This window comes from Triticum urartu, chromosome 6 (assembly GCF_003073215.2).
Source record: "Triticum urartu cultivar G1812 chromosome 6, Tu2.1, whole genome shotgun sequence".
Classification (NCBI taxonomy): domain Eukaryota; kingdom Viridiplantae; phylum Streptophyta; class Magnoliopsida; order Poales; family Poaceae; genus Triticum; species Triticum urartu.
In genome coordinates, this window is record NC_053027.1 from 418,057,314 (window position 1) to 418,074,890 (window position 17,577).

The window sequence follows — 17,577 nt, forward strand, 5'->3', positions numbered from 1 at the left end:
TGCGGACGATCGACGGTGGTTAGGACGAAGACGGGAAGGCACTAAGTAAACCACACCTACATATGCAAACTAAGAGTTATTTTAAGCTCAAATTGCATATAAATCAAATAAACTACCACATATAATTCCTCCCAAATTACTAAAACCCACAAATTAATGACTATATAAAGCATTGCAAAAGCTAATCTAGCAACGAGAGATGAAAGGACAAAGTTGCTTACCTTTGTGATCACTTGAATGGATGGGGGCCTTCAAATCTTGACAAAATTTGGGCAAAATGTGAGATGAGCTCAAGGTAGAGGGGGAAGAACAGAGAGGAGAGGAAAAAAGGGAAAAACAAAGAGAGCTCGCTCGCGGTGGACGAAGGGTTTATATAGGACGACCTTTAGCACCGGTTCGTGCCACGAACCGATACTAAAGATGTTGAAGGAGCCCCAGACTGACAACATACTGTCACCACTCTCTTTAGTACCGGCTCGTGGCACGAACCGATGCTAAAGATTCGCCATGAACCGGTACTAATGGTAGTGGCCCAGCTAGCCGTTGAAACCAGCATTAATGATCATATTAGTGCCGGCTCAATTACAAACCAGGACTAATGAGCTGAACATTTGACCCTTTTTCTACTAGTGGTGATGCCCTTTGGTTGGCCAGGCGGATGTACAGACTCCCACAAAACTCCCCATGTTTGTTTCCAATTTGCGAAAGAAATCGTGTTCGGACCGTTCCGTGGACCGATACAAGACCGTTTTGAATAGCTTCCTCGGTTCGGATAGCGCGGTCTGAATGGTTGCGGGAGGTTTGCAGGTCCCGCATTGGAGATGCCCTTAGTCCCTCGTTTCATAATTTTCTTCATGTTTTGAAGTAAAACCACGACAAAAATAATTATGAAACGAAAGGAGTAGGTGTTAAGAAAAGAAATGGCAGGAAAGTACTCCCTCCGTTCCAAAAAGATGACTCTACTTTATACTAATTTTAGTACAAAGTTAATATAAAGTTGGGTCATCTATTTTGGGACGGCGGGAGTAGTACTCTGTTCGAAAATAATTGTGAGAGAAATGGAGTCTCTGATACGAGCGGCACCACACTGACCGTTTCAGCCAGACATATTGTTACAATTTTGCTAAAGCATATCTAGATGTGTCATAAGTATTGCACATCTAAATCATATGTCATTGATCTTACAATGAGATTCGTGCGAATATTTTATTTCCCTTTTTTCTTTTTCTTTTTATCCTTAATTCACTCACTTAGATGTGCAATAACTAGAGCACATCTAGATACGCCCTAAACACACCCATATTGTCATACCTCGAACGTATATGCATCTCTTGCCAACAATCACAAGGCCATCCACGGCACGCGCGCCCAGCTGCAAATCCAAAGCTAGCTCGTGCGCGTGTGCATGCCCTGTTACTGTCCAGGCCACTTCCTCACCAATGCCTCAGCTCGGCACCCTCGTCGCCATCACGCTACTCCTCCACCTCCACGCCGCGCCGACGGGCCTCGCGCAGGCCGCGACGGGCGCGTTCATCTACGCCGGGTGCTCGCCGTCCAAGTACGAGCGCGACACCGCCTTCGAGAGCAACCTCGGCTCCCTCCTCGCCTCCATCGCCTCCACCGCGTCCTCCGGCGCCGCCTACAACAGCTTCACCGCCGGCGGCGGCGTCGGCCAGGCGGAGGCGACCCGCACGGCCGCGTACGGCCTGTACCAGTGCCGCGGCGACCTCGGCCGCGGCGAGTGCGTGGCGTGCGTGCGGGAGGCGGTGGCGCGCCTGGGCGCCGTGTGCGCCAACTCGTACGCCGCGTCGCTGCAGGTGGACGGCTGCTACGTGCGGTACGACGCCAGCGACTTCGTCGGCCGGGCCGACAACACCGTCGCGTACCGCAAGTGCAGCTCCGGCAGCAGCGAGGACGCCGGGTTCCTCAAGAGCCGCGACGCCGTGCTCAGGGAGCTGCAGGCGCGGGCCGCGACGGGGTACAAGCTGACCGGCTCCGGCACGGTGCAGGGCGTGGCGCAGTGCCTCGGCGACATCGCGGCGCCGGACTGCGCCGCGTGCCTGGCGCAGGCGGTGGTGCAGCTCAAGGGCACGTGCGGCTCCGCGCTGGCCGCCGACGTCTACCTGGAGCAGTGCTACGTCAAGTACTGGCAAAACGGACACGACTTCCGCTCTTCACAGGGTACGTATTATTTTCTTAGGAATACGTCTGCGTGGTACAATGCCAACTATGTTAAGCATCGCCGTAGGAGTAAAACCATCTTCTTCTTCTCTTTTCTTTTTGCGGGGGAGGAGTAAAACCATCTTCAGCTTCAACAGATCACAACAAGTCCTCACTTTCCTTGACAAGTTATTTTTAGCCAAAAAAACGATTTTCTTCAGAAGTCCTAACGTTTAACATTGTTTTATCAATGAAGTTTGAGACAAACACATGAATTCAAATCTGTGAGATTAGACAACGGTGAAAAATGTATAGAGAACTTGCATACCGTGGCCCCACCGGATGCGCGAATTAGACGTCAATTGCAACTGGAGACCACTATATAGAACTATTATTAGTGATGATCAGTCAAAAGGTGATATGGAGGGCATGGGGCAATGGCAACGAGCATATATTCCGAACTGGTAAACTTCCAATCCAAAGTTGATAAAGAGGAGGACAAGCGGAATATATTCCAAACTAGCGTTTTGTTAGATGTGAGAGGTAATGGTGGGGTTCGAAACACGATTAGATGTGATTACTGGTATAAACATGGTTGTGGGGGGTGACTTTCATATCATGGCGCTTTACACACACCGACGTGTTCCGTACAAATTTACTGATCATATGATAGAAGCTACGCCTACTGATTATATTCCTTGTGAACAAAGGAGACACTTTTCTGCGAGTGCTGCACTTGTTTCGAATGGACTTATTAATCTGCTTGGCTTTGGTGACAGACTATTCGGGAGACGAATTTGGGAGGACCGTGGCTATAATAATTGGCATCTTGGCCGGGCTAGCACTCCTGGTGGTGTTCATCTCTTTCCTCAGCAAAGCATGTAAGTCCTCTAGATTATGTCAGCCCAAACTTCAGTTTATTTATTTAATTTTACCAAACTTTTAAACCATTTTTCCAATGCAATGCAGGCTAGAAGCCCACACGGCCCAGGTTACCTCCAGCTACAGCATTAGAGACTAGAGGACAGGACGACATGGCATCAGGAGTCCAAGGAAAAACCCAGCAAAAGGACTCCTACTGGCTGGACACTCGCACTTGCATAGGTCGACTGATCTTCAAGTTGTCTCAGAAGTATCGCCTCGGTTTTTCCTACAGTATTTTACTTTGAGGGGGAAAACTGCTCTTGAATAATTAAGACAAGAAAGAAAGGCCTGCTTGTGAACGCATTACTTGGTTGTTCATCATACCACACACCATGCAGGATTAATACTAGTACGTACAATATACATCACACAGCTAAAGCAACGGACATGGCCACATTCTTATATAGTCGGCCTCAAGGTTATTTAGATGATACACTACTAATAATAGCCCCATACAATACTACATATTCACATAAGCCGACGACAAGTAACATACTAGCATGCACCTCAGCCGGTTGGTTGATCAAGCGCTGTACCCTTGGATCAAGCTGCTCCATCTCGCGGAGTTCTGAACGCCGCAAGCCCCGATGCTTGCTTCCTTCATCGTTGTGCCAGAAATCCCATTGTTGCATATATTTGCGAAAGCTCGCATGTGCTTCATACCGTACTGAGTGAGCGATCCGCAATGAGACTCAAAGATCCGCACCTGAAGAAGGCGCTCAAGATTCAAAACATTAGAAGGACTGAGCTGAAACTATGCAGGTGTACACAACACAAGAGTCTCCTACTCACCATCCTCTTCAGGCAATCCCAGTCGTCCACTAGAGGCTTCCCAGAAGGTCTGACAGCTTGAAGCACCGAAGGTCCATTCTCGTAGCCAAATAGAAGCTTCCCAATAAAATCGATGCTGCTGTCAAGATGCTTCCTGTGGGTGACTGTCTCACTGATCTCCCTCAGAACGTTCGTCTTCTCTTTCGACTTTTCATGTAGCAGCTCATACTGAAACCAAACCAAGAACCTTCAGCTAACATAGGCATAAGGCAGAGGCCAATACTAAACACAAATACTAATCAGTCGCAGACACAGTGCTGTAGGTTCCGATGAAAGTAACTCGGTAGCAAGTACAACTAAAATGGAGAATTTCCTGTGAACAAGAAATAGCAACTGATATATCAAGGGAAAATGCAACAAAAAGCTCTAAATCAATAGACAGTAGACTGCTCAGTTCAGGTAAATCATCCTTCTGAAACAGAAGTCTATTACTGCAATTAGTGTTGAAGAGGTTAGCAAACCAACTGAAAGACTACATAACACTAAAACATACCCTCCTCCACAAGAAAAGAAGATCTGCGTCTCTTTGGTTGATTGCAGCCTTTGGGGCTTGCAAAAATAGCTTGTTTGTAATGTTGGTGTTTGCAGGATTGAAACCTTGATAAAGGTAAAGCTTCTCATCCTTGAAGGTCTTGTCGCCATACTCCATAACATGCGAACCGGCACTATAGCTGTTCATGTCTGAGGTTCGCTTCTTTACCTGCACATGAAACTTTCAGTACCAGGATCTTTACAATTACAAATGAAAATGGTAAAAAGGCAAATAAATCCGCACCACTTCGTACTGCTTCTTGATTGTCTCCTCCTTCAGATTATTAGTCTCACTGTGAAATAGCATGCAGATAACCAAACACGTCATTAAGTGAATGCTTAATATACAAACAGATTCTTCAGCAAGCTTGTGTAATCCGGATTTGCAGGTTCTATGTCATGTACTTAGGAACTAAAGGAAGGAATGGACATGACTTGTTACAAAATCCTCCTTGAGGTACTACGCAGTGCAAAGTAATGCAACCAAATATAACTCATCAGCTGCTGGTCATTGTAACCTATTCTGCTAAACACTGGTACTCTGTAAATTAATCCTATCATTGTGAATTTAGGTTACAAGTTACATACCTGTCTTCCATCCAAGAAATACTGTAGAGATCACCTAAGCAGGTAATATATTCAGAAGGAGGCGATGGTTCCATTCCTGGGCAGTATGTACCCCAGCTGCTTTCTTCTGCATTTGATGCTGTTGTGACATAAATATTGAGGTCTGCAGGCATCAAACCCTCAAAAATACTGCCACTTTCACAAGCTTCCACATATATAACCTGCCAATTATAGCACTGATTTCGGTCAAGCAGGAAACGGTTAGCACAAACAAGTAACCATGGGCAGCCTTACCATTTTTGCATAGGTATTGGATGCATGTTTTTCTTGCAAGACCTTGATAAAATCAGCAGCATACAGATATGGCAGGTTGGGCATACCTGAAACTTGCAAAGGTCAATACACAAGATGAACAAAACTAACTAATACAACAAAGCAGCGGATACAACTTCCACACACCAAGGACTCCAGGACCCCCGTGATCTGAGTAGTAGATAAATATATGGTCATTTGGTTTGCTGTCTATGACCTTCTTACTCCCTCCAGTGACCGCAGTTTTATTGCCCAAGAGAACTGCATAGAAGTTCTTAGCAGTAACTGCCTCTCCAGTGTAGTCCTGAAATTATAATGATGCTATCTTCATCAAACTTGAGAGAAGGGCAATAGATATCTTCATCAAACTTGAGAGAAGGGCAATAGATATGTTCTGTACTTCTACTATACACAATTATTGAGCCATATGAAGCTCGAAAAGAACATACCGATATTGAACTACTTTTTTGTGTCTTGATGCAGTGATAGTTAAATTTATGTAGAGCAGTCGTACAAGTACACCGAAACCCACACAGCCCCCACAACCAGGGGTATAGCCAGACCCCAGGCTGCCCAGGCCGCGGCCTGGGGCGTGGCGGTCGAATCCTTAGTATACTGTAGCTACTGCAGCTCTAAGGGCTGGCCCAGGGCATAGGCTGAGGCGCTGAGGCTGGCTAAGCAACTGCCTAAAACACATGCCATTCACCTAAGCACCGCGCTCCACTGAAAGTGTGGCCTGAAGACCGTCTCCCTGGCTTAGACCACAATCCCATCACTGCACGGATAGTGCCAAACAACATTGCAGTGTCGAGTCTAACTCCGTCGAAGACGGCAGCATTCCGCTGTTTCCAAATCCAGCATAACTTGAGCATTATCAATGAAGATAAGTCTTTCGTTAGCGATAGTGGAGTGGAACCAGCTGATTATTGCCACCAGCACACAAGCAATAGAGAACTCCATAGCGCATAGTGATAATATAAGATAGCAGCAGGACACAACTTGCTGCGCTTTTCCCCTTTGAAACTCTATTTACAAATCATAGGACTACACAAATGTTTGATTCAAAATGACCTATGTTAGGATGATCAGTTTGTAGGCAGGATGTCGCAGTAAAGTACTTCAGATTCGAATGAGCAAGGAGGTAGTGTTGAGTAGGTAATAATCAAGGCAACTCAAATCATATATCTTGGTAATAAAAATCATTAAATTACTTGGAAATAAAGGTAAATTTTGAGTTGAAGTAAAATACGTGCTGTAAAAGGTACTAATTGACAAAGCCAAACAACTTAATTGGCGAAACCAATAGACTACAAGGGAACAACCTACATATTGAAGTATTTGCCTAACAACACGCCTGTTTATTCCCCAAGAATATATTAGTGATTCCCATCAGGATTCAGGAGACAAAAATAATGGTAAGACCGTCATCATGTAAGTAGCTAATAGCTAGAACACAAAATAAGCTACTCGCAATGTTGAGGCTGAGTTATATGGACGCACACAACAGCATACATTAGCCCACATGCAATGCTATTTTGGAGATTTCTACATTGCAATTTTAAATTTCTCCTAGATATAAGCCTATTAGAGAATCCAATATGGACTACATACGGAGCAAAACAAGTGAATCTACACTCTAAAATATGTCTATATACATCCGTATGTAGTTTGTATTGAAATCTCTAAAAGGGCTTATATTTAGAAACGGAGGGATTACTTAATTTAATAATTTTGAATATACTACGTGATTAAATTTAATATAATATCATACAAACTAGCTCATGGAAATGCGTTGGTTGATGACTAGTGATCCTAATGTTCAACTCCAAGTTAAGCTACCAAGTCATACCTTTGGAACGCCAGCATATACATCTTCGCCCTCTGGGTGGTTGATGATAACCCCTGGCCTCGGGTTGAGAGGGTTGTTGGCAATGTCATCATACATAAAAACCACGATGTTCTCCTCCTTTACGCCCCCTTTTCTCAATATCTGGTAGGCATGGCATATATCGGCCTGCAACAGCAACACACCACGAATAAATCAAGAGTTCAACAAATGGTCCAGGAAACATAGCTGCTTGCTGGTATCTCCTAGTTTCAAACCAAAGCAAGATGTAAGCACACATTATTGTATCCACAGGCAAAATGTTTCAATCATACTTTCAGGGCTGCACCAAAATTCCAGTGTGCACTAGTGATCTGATCAAAAGTGCAAGTATCCACATAATGAATATCTAGCTCTTATTTCTTTTGTCATCTAAATTCTGTCCAGCATCACCATTATTTTTCAGTGGAATTTATCTCGTTTCTACCCAAACACTAAAAATCAGAAACCCTTTTCCCATTATGAATGAAGCTGCTACCAATACTGAATCTCTCCTGAAAACAGCTAGCAGTAGTATACAAGATCAAGAGAAGAAACAGAACAAAACATCACTGTCTGGAGCACAGACAGCTGCAGTTGGGGATAGCAGGATACTATTTGGAGATTCTTGTGATTCTTAAGTAGTACTCCCTCCGTAAACTAATATAAGAGTGTTTAGAATACTAAAGTAGTGACCTAAACACTCTTATATTAGTTTACAGAGGGAGTAGTTATCTAGGAAAACCTTGGAGTTGTCAAGTTCTGCACCTGCCGCCGAGTACCAACAACTGTGTTGATTTCACAACTTGGGGGAAAAATAGAGTTAAGCTTTGAGCTTCCGGATCACCGATCAACCCATGACCCCCAAAATTGAGATTGAACGTGCAAAACTCCAAATCTGCGAACTCCAACATCTCAACACGGATAATATCGGCAATATTCAGAACTGCACACTGATTGCCGCAAAAGAACTTCCACAAACCGCCAATCCTTCAGCTGTCACGCTCATCTCGTTTCCAGCCAAATTGAACTACGTACGCAACAACAACGCGCGCAAACGCACGCATCACCACGCCGATGATCTCCGACTGCGGTCAGCTGCTCACCTGGTGCCTGTAGTTTCCGTAGCCGGAGGATCCGGCGACGAGCACCGCCCACCTCGTCCCGACGCCGTCCTCCTCCTCGGAACTCTCGTCGCCCGTGGCGGGCTCCTCCTCCCCCGGCATCCGGATCACCGGGTCCCACTTCCACTTCGAGGCGTCGGCCCCCGCCCGCGCCCTGGCCGCCGCACACAGCAGCAGGAGCAACGCGAAGCACCACCGCGGCGCCATCCGTCTGCGCAGGCGAGGTCGCAGTAGCACTACTGCCTAAGAGCACCGCGTGGGGGAGCCGGAACGTACGGGCGAGAAGAGCGGCGCAGGGTGCGGGGTAAAGTAGGCGCCAGCGCCGCCATGCAGGGAGGTCGAGCAGCCTGGAGAGCGGACGCGTGTGGCGCGAGGTGCCAGGTGGTGGTGCGGCTCGTCGGCTTTCGGCGGCGGCGTCGTCTCCCTACCACTCCCCCCTGGTCAACAAGCCCAAGCGAAACAATGGACCAGAGCCCAACTTAATCTCAAAACATGGGCCGGGCCGGCCCAATAAGCAAGGCTTCGTGATGGACCGATGAGAAGAGAAGGGGGCAGACGGAGTCGTTACATGCTATACGCTTTCTAAATAAGCAAAACGTAAACAGGGAGTGCGTGACGGGAGTCCACGACGCATCGGCTCGTCGGGTCGCTGGAGTGGCCGTGGGAAGGTTCCGGAACCCTTGAGCGAGCTCGCTCGGCCCGGCCTGCTGCTCCGCCTTAATCCCCATCTAACCCCAGGATTTGTCCTCCTCCACCCAGCCGCCAAACCTTCTCGAAGCTTCCCCGCCCCGCCCCCGCCCCGATCCGATCGGACCACCCGCCCGCCATGGCCGACGAGGCGAAGGCCAAAGGTAATGCGGCCTTCTCGGCAGGCCGCTTCGAGGAGGCGGCGGGGCACTTCTCCGACGCCATCGCGCTCGCCCCCGCCAACCACGTGCTCTACTCCAACCGCTCGGCGGCGCTCGCCTCGATCCACCGCTACTCCGACGCGCTCGCCGACGCCGAGAAGACCGTCGAGCTCAAGCCCGACTGGGCCAAGGGCTACTCGCGCCTCGGCGCCGCCCACCTCGGCCTCGGCGACGCCGCCAGCGCCGCCGCCGCCTACGAGAAGGGCCTCGCCCTCGATCCCAGCAACGAGGGCCTCAAGGCCGGCCTCGCTGACGCCAAGAAGGCTGCCGCCGCCCCGCCGCGCCGCGCGCCGTCTGGCGGCGCCGACGCCATCGGCCAGATGTTCCAGGGCCCCGAGCTCTGGACCAAGATCGCCTCCGACCCCGCTACGCGCGCCTATCTCGACCAGCCCGACTTCATGCAGATGCTGCGGGAGGTGCAGCGGAATCCCAGCAGCCTCAACACGTACCTGTCCGACCCGCGCATGATGCAGGTGCTCAGCCTCATGCTTAACATCAAGATCCAGACGCCCCAGGACTCCGATTTTTCGCAGTCTTCCTCGCCGTCGCAGCCGCCACCGCAGCAGCAGAAGCAACAGCCTGAGACAAAGGCGAGGGAGATGGAGCCTGAGCCACAACCGGAGCCGATGGAGGTGTCTGATGAGGAGAAGGAGCGGAAGGAGAGGAAAGCTGCTGCTCTGAAGGAGAAGGAGGCAGGGAATGCATCCTACAAGAAGAAGGACTTTGAGACGGCGATCCAGCATTACACAAAGGCCTTGGAACTTGATGACGAGGACATCTCCTACCTCACTAACCGAGCAGCGGTGTACATCGAAATGGGCAAGGTGAGGTTTATTATTGTACAGATTCCATGCCTTAAAGTGAAGGATCTGATCTTCAGTTCACCCCTACTGTTTGTATATGATTGGTTGCTGCACTGTAAGCATTGGTAGTACTAGTAGTTTTGACTATCGGGCAATTAGGTCATGGCACGTGCTGCATATATATATAGTGACTAGCAGTTGAGAGGATTAGCGGTTTGGTTGATGTGCTAAACTGATGAACATCAAGGTAAGATGGTCTGGGTTCTAGGTACAAGAGGTCTTGGGGACTAATAGGACAATTGAAAGAGGCCTAAAACTAACCATAAGTTATTGATACTGTTAGTGTTAGGAAAATAATGTGAATTGAATTTTGTCTGCTTGGTCTCTCCTGGGTTGCGAATAATTGACGGTTTGCAGTTCTTTTTGACCGACGCTTTGCTAATTACTTCTATTGCAATTGCAATTTACAACCTTAGATATCTCAGAAGTGCACCGCTTGATACTGTCTTATTAACCAAGCGAAGCTGCCAAGTCTTACCACACTTCTCTTGCCACGCTTGATACTGTCTTGTTAAGCAAGCGAAGCTGCTAAGTCTTCCCACACTTTTCTTGCCACACTTCTAGCAAAGTCTGTGAAGAATATGAGGGCCTGTTTTGTTAAAATTATTCACCACAACCATGTTTAGGCAAAGTGTGGCTTGCAGAATGAGCACCACACTTGTGGCAACATGTAACGGAGAATCTGAGTCTACGACTTTTGGATCATGTGTATAATTAAGGGTGTAAAGCCGCAACTGTGGCGTGCCTAACCTAGAGCAACTATAGCAGATGCGCTATATTCCTGTCTCGCAGAATCGTTTTACGGTTCCCCCTAAAATTATTTTGTGTGAACTGATTCGCCCCGGGAGAACAGATCCGCTATCTCTGCAAATTTAAAAACATAGATCATACATATTTCCCGCTACGAAGTTCATCACAACACACCGAAGTTCATATATGGGTAAACTTAGATCTAATAGATAGGGAGGCGGTGCTCAGTTGTCGACGCCGAGGAAGAACGCCTCTGCCGACCTACGGCAAGCGTAGGCGTAGGCGTGCTCCTCCTTTGCCGCGGGAGCCTATTAGCGGCCCCTTCTTCTCTGGCCTTGACAATGTGCTTCACGGCGAGAGCTCCGCATCCGCCTTGCAGCATGACACGGTGTGCGGCTAGAGCTCTTTGTGGAGGCGATGGAAGTTGACCCAAGGGGACCGCTCGTCTTTGTGGGAGAGCCAGCCGCACTTGCTTGGACCGCCAGGTTTTGACGGGTGGCTAGCTGGAGCGTCTTTGCGTGAGATAGTGTGCAGCGGCGACCCGCCAAGGCCACGGCCACAACACCTGCATGCGGATCCTCCCATCGCTCGCCAGGAAAAAAGATCTATGTCGGGTGGATTTGCTCGCTTCAGATAGTAAGGGAGGCGGTGGATTGCGGCGGAGGAAATGCGAGGCCTGAACCCTAACACGCTGGTGGTCAACTAGATATAGAGGCGGAAGGATTGTTTCGCGGGCCACTTGTATAATTTTTGCGGGCCAGGCTAGATATAACGGATCTATTTGGGCCGCAAAAAACGCAAATACGCTATGTCGGCCGGAATTATACGGGTCGATGAGGTTATAGCGCATCTGCTAGAGTTGCTCTTACTCTAGGAACCAAATAGATCCGGTGGATAGAGCGTTTTTGCGTGTTTTGTGGCCTGAACAGGTCCGCTATATTTAGCCCTGCCCGTAAAAATTATACGAGTGGCCTGCAAAATTGCACTTCGGCCGCTATATCTACCAGACGACATGCATTTTAGGGCTCCCGTCTTGCATTTCCTCCTTCGCTAGCCGCTGCCTACCTTTCTCTCTCCCTCGGGAGAGCGATTCCACCCGGACCCGGTACAAAGCTTTTTTCCAGCGAGTGATAGGGGGATCCGCAGGCGTGGTGGTTGTGGCGGGTCGCCGCCGTGCAAGATCTTCCACGACGACATGGAGGCCGGCAGCTCCTTCCTTCCCCTGTCGAGGCTTGGCAGTTGCAGCAAGCCACTTGGGCCCACTTGAACCGTCTCCACGAGGAGCTCTACCCACACACTGATGCGGAGAAGGGGCCGCTGACAGGCTCGCCGCAGTGAAGGAGGAGCACGCCCATGCTTGCCGCCAGTCGGCGGAGGCGTTCTCTTCTTCCTCGGTGTCAACCACCGAGCCACCGCCGCTCCTGCAGCTAGATCTCGTTTTATCTATGTATATGATGAATTCCTGTGTGATGAACTTTGTAGCGGGAACTATGTTTTTAAATTTGCAGTAAGCTTTTGTGGGATCTGTTCTGCCGGGGCGCATCACTTCCCGCAAAATTGTTTTAGGGGGAATAGTAAAACGATTTTGCAGCAGGAATACAGCGCATCTGCTAGAGTAGCTCTTACAGGTAGCCCTGTACTAATTTACAGACTGCTATATTGGCTTAGGAGATCACTGACCCCTGCGTTGGAGCTGTGCATGTAATACAAATTAACATTATACAGGTGCCATACTAATAGAAATGTTCTGTTTCCATTTTGATTTGAATATAATGACACACCCTTGCCCTTTGAATTTGGGTAGATAAGGAGGTGTGGCATGCCACAATTATGGCAGCAAACCATACAGTTGCCACATCTTTTGCAGTTTATGGCTATTGTGTATCCATAAAGGTTTCAGAGTGAACACCAAATATAGATATGACCCTAGAGGGAAAAGCTGCATTTTCTTAATATCAATCCGTGAAGGTTTTCTACAATATACTTATGGAAAAGATTCTTAGAAGCGCCTGTGTGCTCTTGGATGTGTGTTGCCTTAACATGCCACTTTTGTTTACTTTGAGTAAGAAGAGTGTAGTGTTATGATTACAGATTTGCGACCGTCCATAGAGCTGATTACTGTCCCTCTCCTTATTTTCTGCAACTAAATATATCCTGGTAATATATGTTATTTCTTGTTTATTGTAGTCTTATCATTTCCTTTCTGCAGTACGATGAGTGCATTGAGGACTGTGATAAGGCTGTGGAGAGGGGAAGAGAACTTCGTGCTGATTTCAAGATGGTTGCAAGGGCACTAACAAGAAAAGGAACTGCTCTGGCCAAACTTGCTAAGAACTCGAAGGACTATGATATTGCCATTGAGACTTTCCAGAAGGCTCTAACTGAGCATCGGAATCCAGACACTCTTAAAAGGTTAAATGAGGCTGAGAAGGCAAAGAAAGACTTAGAGCAACAAGAGTATTATGACCCAAAGTTAGCTGATGAGGAGAGGGAGAAAGGTAAGAGTGGCATTGCGTTGTCATCATTAGTCTTCCACACTCCTTTTATCTTCTTCTGGTAGCATCTGTTTGTTGCAGATTTATCTTCAGTGTTGCTTTTTATGCTCGTGGCAGTCTTGCTTATCTGATGGTTTTGTAGGTAATGAGATGTTCAAGCAGCAGAAGTATCCAGAAGCAATAAAGCATTACAATGAGGCTATCAGGAGGAACCCGAAGGATGCTAGGGTAAACTTTTTTAGTCCCTGTTGGTTATTTTTCTTTGAAGTAGCTTAAGTATATATGTGACGGAAAAGTTTGTTTCATTGTTCCAATATATGGAACCTCTGGGACAATGTGATGATAGAAAAATCTTGGTGGTTGCAAGTTTTGCAACTCTACAACATATGGAACTCAGCAGATTGTAGACCACTGAAATATGTATGTTTGCTTTAAAGTGTCCTGTTTTTCGGAACACTTGGCACTTTGATCATATGCCTTTAACAATTTTGAAATTGCACCTGAACTCCATCCTTCAATCAACTCTCAACTGCTGCCCCCTTTTCCTTTTGTTGTCATGTATGTCTGTTTATTGCATTTGTTGACTGCAGTTGTGTATTGTCTATCATTTTACATATGTTTGTTACAGCTTTAACTGTTTTAATGGTTTACCACTTCACCTACAGGTGTACAGTAATAGGGCTGCATGCTACACCAAGTTGGGAGCCATGCCTGAAGGTCTTAAAGACGCAGAGAAGTGTATTGAGCTAGACCCAACCTTCACCAAAGGGTATACAAGAAAAGGTGCAGTTCAGTTTTTCATGAAGGAATACGAAAAGGCAATGGAAACTTACCAGGCTGGGTTGAAACTTGACCCAAATAACCAGGAACTGCTTGATGGTATAAGGAGGTAATGAAGTTAGGCCATACAACCATTTAGTCTACTCACATAATCTCTTGAAAATATGCATAAACAAACTTTTAACTGCTGTTGGCTTTTGCAGGTGTGTTGAGCAGATCAACAAAGCTAACAGGGGTGACATAAGTCAGGAGGATTTGCAGGAGAAACAGGTAAGCCTCTTGATGCACTTCAGGGATTCTTTATGTTGGCTGTTCCACAAACTCAATATCGCTAACCCTTTTTGTTATTTTTGTAGAGTAAAGCTATGCAGGACCCAGAAATCCAGAACATCCTTACCGATCCCATCATGCGACAGGTATCATCGAATCTCAGTTCGTTGTGAGAGTAATGCCATTCGGTCTATTTGTTCATACAAATGACGCTGGAAATGTTTTGCAGGTGTTGATGGATTTCCAGGAGAACCCTAGGGCTGCTCAGGATCATCTGAAGGACCCTGGAGTAGCACAGAAGATCCAAAAGCTCATAAACGCTGGAATAGTCCAAACGAGATGATCAAGCAAAGCTAGAACGAAGCCAGGGGCGTTTGTATTGAGATTGTGCTCGGTTGTGTCACCATTGTACACTGCTTCTCTGCCCAGCGTGAACGAACTTCTATTGTATGCCATGGGGCTTTTCTGTTGGATTCGTGAGTACAGCCTGCCACAACGTTATTCCTGTTTACGGCTATATTATGTTATTACAGTTTTATGTGGGCAATGCCCCATATTATTAGTTGTAGCCGTTTTTGCCTTCACAGTGGACAGACAACAGTAGAATGTTATTGTATTTTATTTCTTGCTCTAGGGAAATGCTGTCAATGGAGAAAATTCATTGCCGCCTCTGGTCTGGATGATATTTTATTTTGATGCGGAGCTAAGAAGGAAACAAATGTGGATTTCTTTCCTGAAAAGGCTTCGTAACTGGCGCCAAGCACTAATTATTCCGACTGATTCCTTCTCTATTATACAATCACGAGGTTGAACTCTGCTCAAGCAGGAAGTCTGAAGCATTGGCTTTGAAACAATCAAATAAGGCCCTGTTCGATAATCGGAGCGGGGAAAATTGCAACTCCACCATTTTGAATTGTAGCTCCGCCAACTCTGCTCAGGAGTTGTGGAGCGGAGCAATACTTGCGCCAACAGTAGCTGTATTGTATAGCCAATACTTGCGCCAACAGTAGCTGTATTGTATAGCCTTCTCAACTCAGTCTGGCTATGCAAATGCAGTCTCAAATGCACCATTTGCCTGATGTTTGGTTGTCTGTGTGTTAGTGGACAAATCCAAGAGATGGTGTTTGGTTGTATGCAACATCTGGTGTGTGGTAACTTTTTTGGTTAGTTGGTGAGGTTACCAGCACATTTCGGTACAACCATGTAGCACACATCATAAGAAGAGCAGAGTATAAATAGAGGATCAACTACTTCAGAATATATTTTAGATAAGCAGTACCACACTTCATAACAGTTCTACGCATAAACCATAAACATAAAACAGTTCAAAGCAGACTCGATAGTACTTAGGGAGGCCCCGGCCCTACTCCTTGGTGGCGAAGGCTTCGTCGTGCTTCCCGCACTTGTTGACGACCTCAATGTCATCGTTGTCGAAGATGATGACCTTGAGGGTGTCGGGAGGAGCTTGAACGTCACCATGTAGCCGATTTTGATCTGATGAACGGCTGCGTAGGTGGCCCAACCCTGATCCAGGGTCACCCTGCCGTTCATCAGCTTCACCGTCACCTTCCAGGAGCAACCGGTGTTGTTACTGAGCTTGAATTCCGTCGGCACCGCGACGAAGTGCTTGGTGAAGTCCAGGGGCACGGGGATGCACTCAAGCTTCGGTGCAAGGATGACCTTGCAGAAGTGAGTTGGGCCATCCTCTTGATGGTAGTGGCCGTAGTTGCGACGCTTGTTGCTGGGGGGCTCCTCCATGCCCTCGTTGTCGCCACCCTCAGGCGTCTTCGGGTCCTCCTCGGCGGTGGGCGGCAGCACAACCTCGTCGGGTATTGGGTGAAGGGGCTGCTTGCCCTTGTTGTCAACGGCCGGGAGCACCTCCGTGCCCATCTCATTGCTCTCCTCGATCTGCACATAATTCATGGAGTCAGACACAGCATCGAGTTCATGGCTTATTGAAGAGCATGTAGGTAAAACGGCGTGACTGTCGCTCTTCTCCTCCTCTCCATCGCCCCTATATTTACTCACCCCGCCCACCACTACTTACCCACCCTCTCTCTTCTCTCACTGTCAACCTTCCTCCTCCCCATCGCCATGAGCTCTAGCTCCAGCCCCAACACCAACCCCTTCCCTTGGGGTATTTGTTAGGGAACGCAGTATTTCAAAACAATTCCTACGATCATGCAAGATCTATCTAGGAGATGTATTGCAACGAGAGGGGAGAGTGTGTCTACGTACCCTCGCAGACCGAAAGCGGAAGCGTTTAGTAACGTGGTTGATGTAGTCAAACGTGTTCGCGATACAACTGATCCAAGCACCGAACGTACAGCACCTCCGCGTTCAGCACACATTCAGCTCGATGACGTCCATCGATCTCTTGATCCAGTTGAGGACGAGGGAGAGTTCCATCAGCACGACGGCGTGGCGACGATGATGATGAAGTTACCGGCGCAGGGCTTCGCCTAAGCACTATAACGATATGATCGGGGTGTGTAACTGTGGAGGGGGGCACCACACACGGCAAAGACAATTGATCTTGTGTGTTCTAGGGTGCCCCTGCCCCCGTATATAAAGGGGGAGGGGAGGCTGGCCCTCCTAGGGCGTGCCAGGAGAGGGGAAGCCTACTAGGACTCCAAGTCTAGTAGGTTTCCACCCAAGGAAGAGGGGGAAGGGAAGGAAAGGGGGCGCCGCCCCCTTCCCCTAGTCCAATTCGGACCCAGGGGGCGTGGCCAGCCCCTCCCGGCCCTTCCTCTCTTCCCACGAAGGCCCATCGAGGCCCATTAGTTCCCCCGGGGGGTTCTGATAACCCTACGGCACTCCGATAATTATCTGGTATCTCTCGGAACTCATCCGGTGTCCGAATAACATCGTCCAATACATCAATCTTATGTATCGACCATTCGAGACTCCTCGTCATGTCCGTTATCTCATTCGGTACTCTGAACAAAATTCGGTCATCAAATCACATAACTCATAATACAAATCGTCATCGAACGTTAAGCGTGCGGACCCTACGGGTTCGAGAACTATGTAGACATGACCGAGACACATCTCCGATCAATAACCAATAGCGGAACCTGGATGCTCATATTGGCTCCTACATATTCTACGAAGATATTTGTAGGTCAAACCGCACAACAACATACGTTGTTCCCTTTGTCATCGGTATGCTACTTGCCCAAGATTCGATGTTGGTAT

General features: G+C 47.8%; 3 protein-coding genes across 3 annotated transcripts; 2 read left to right on the forward strand and 1 right to left on the reverse strand.

Moving 5' to 3' along the window:
* The first annotated feature begins 1,307 nt into the window (after positions 1-1,307).
* LOC125513897 (plasmodesmata-located protein 8-like) lies at positions 1,308-3,402 on the forward strand. Its single transcript, XM_048679106.1, has 3 exons — positions 1,308-2,181; positions 2,940-3,041; positions 3,130-3,402. Exons 1-3 carry the CDS (start codon positions 1,323-1,325, stop codon positions 3,132-3,134), a joined length of 966 nt encoding a protein of 321 aa, XP_048535063.1. The 5' UTR covers positions 1,308-1,322; the 3' UTR covers positions 3,135-3,402.
* LOC125513896 (vacuolar-processing enzyme beta-isozyme 1-like) lies at positions 3,380-8,752 on the reverse strand. Its single transcript, XM_048679105.1, has 9 exons — positions 8,296-8,752; positions 7,175-7,339; positions 5,473-5,629; positions 5,308-5,393; positions 5,035-5,234; positions 4,691-4,739; positions 4,409-4,615; positions 3,877-4,083; positions 3,380-3,790 (listed from the first exon to the last, which is right to left on the reverse strand). Exons 1-9 carry the CDS (start codon positions 8,518-8,520, stop codon positions 3,608-3,610), a joined length of 1,479 nt encoding a protein of 492 aa, XP_048535062.1. The 5' UTR covers positions 8,521-8,752; the 3' UTR covers positions 3,380-3,607.
* A 221-nt stretch (positions 8,753-8,973) lies between these two features.
* LOC125513895 (hsp70-Hsp90 organizing protein) lies at positions 8,974-15,048 on the forward strand. Its single transcript, XM_048679104.1, has 7 exons — positions 8,974-10,045; positions 13,044-13,332; positions 13,472-13,557; positions 13,995-14,218; positions 14,313-14,379; positions 14,466-14,525; positions 14,609-15,048. The coding sequence occupies exons 1-7, from the start codon at positions 9,140-9,142 to the stop codon at positions 14,720-14,722; spliced, it is 1,746 nt and encodes a 581-aa protein (XP_048535061.1). The 5' UTR covers positions 8,974-9,139; the 3' UTR covers positions 14,723-15,048.
* Positions 15,049-17,577: the final 2,529 nt, after the last annotated feature.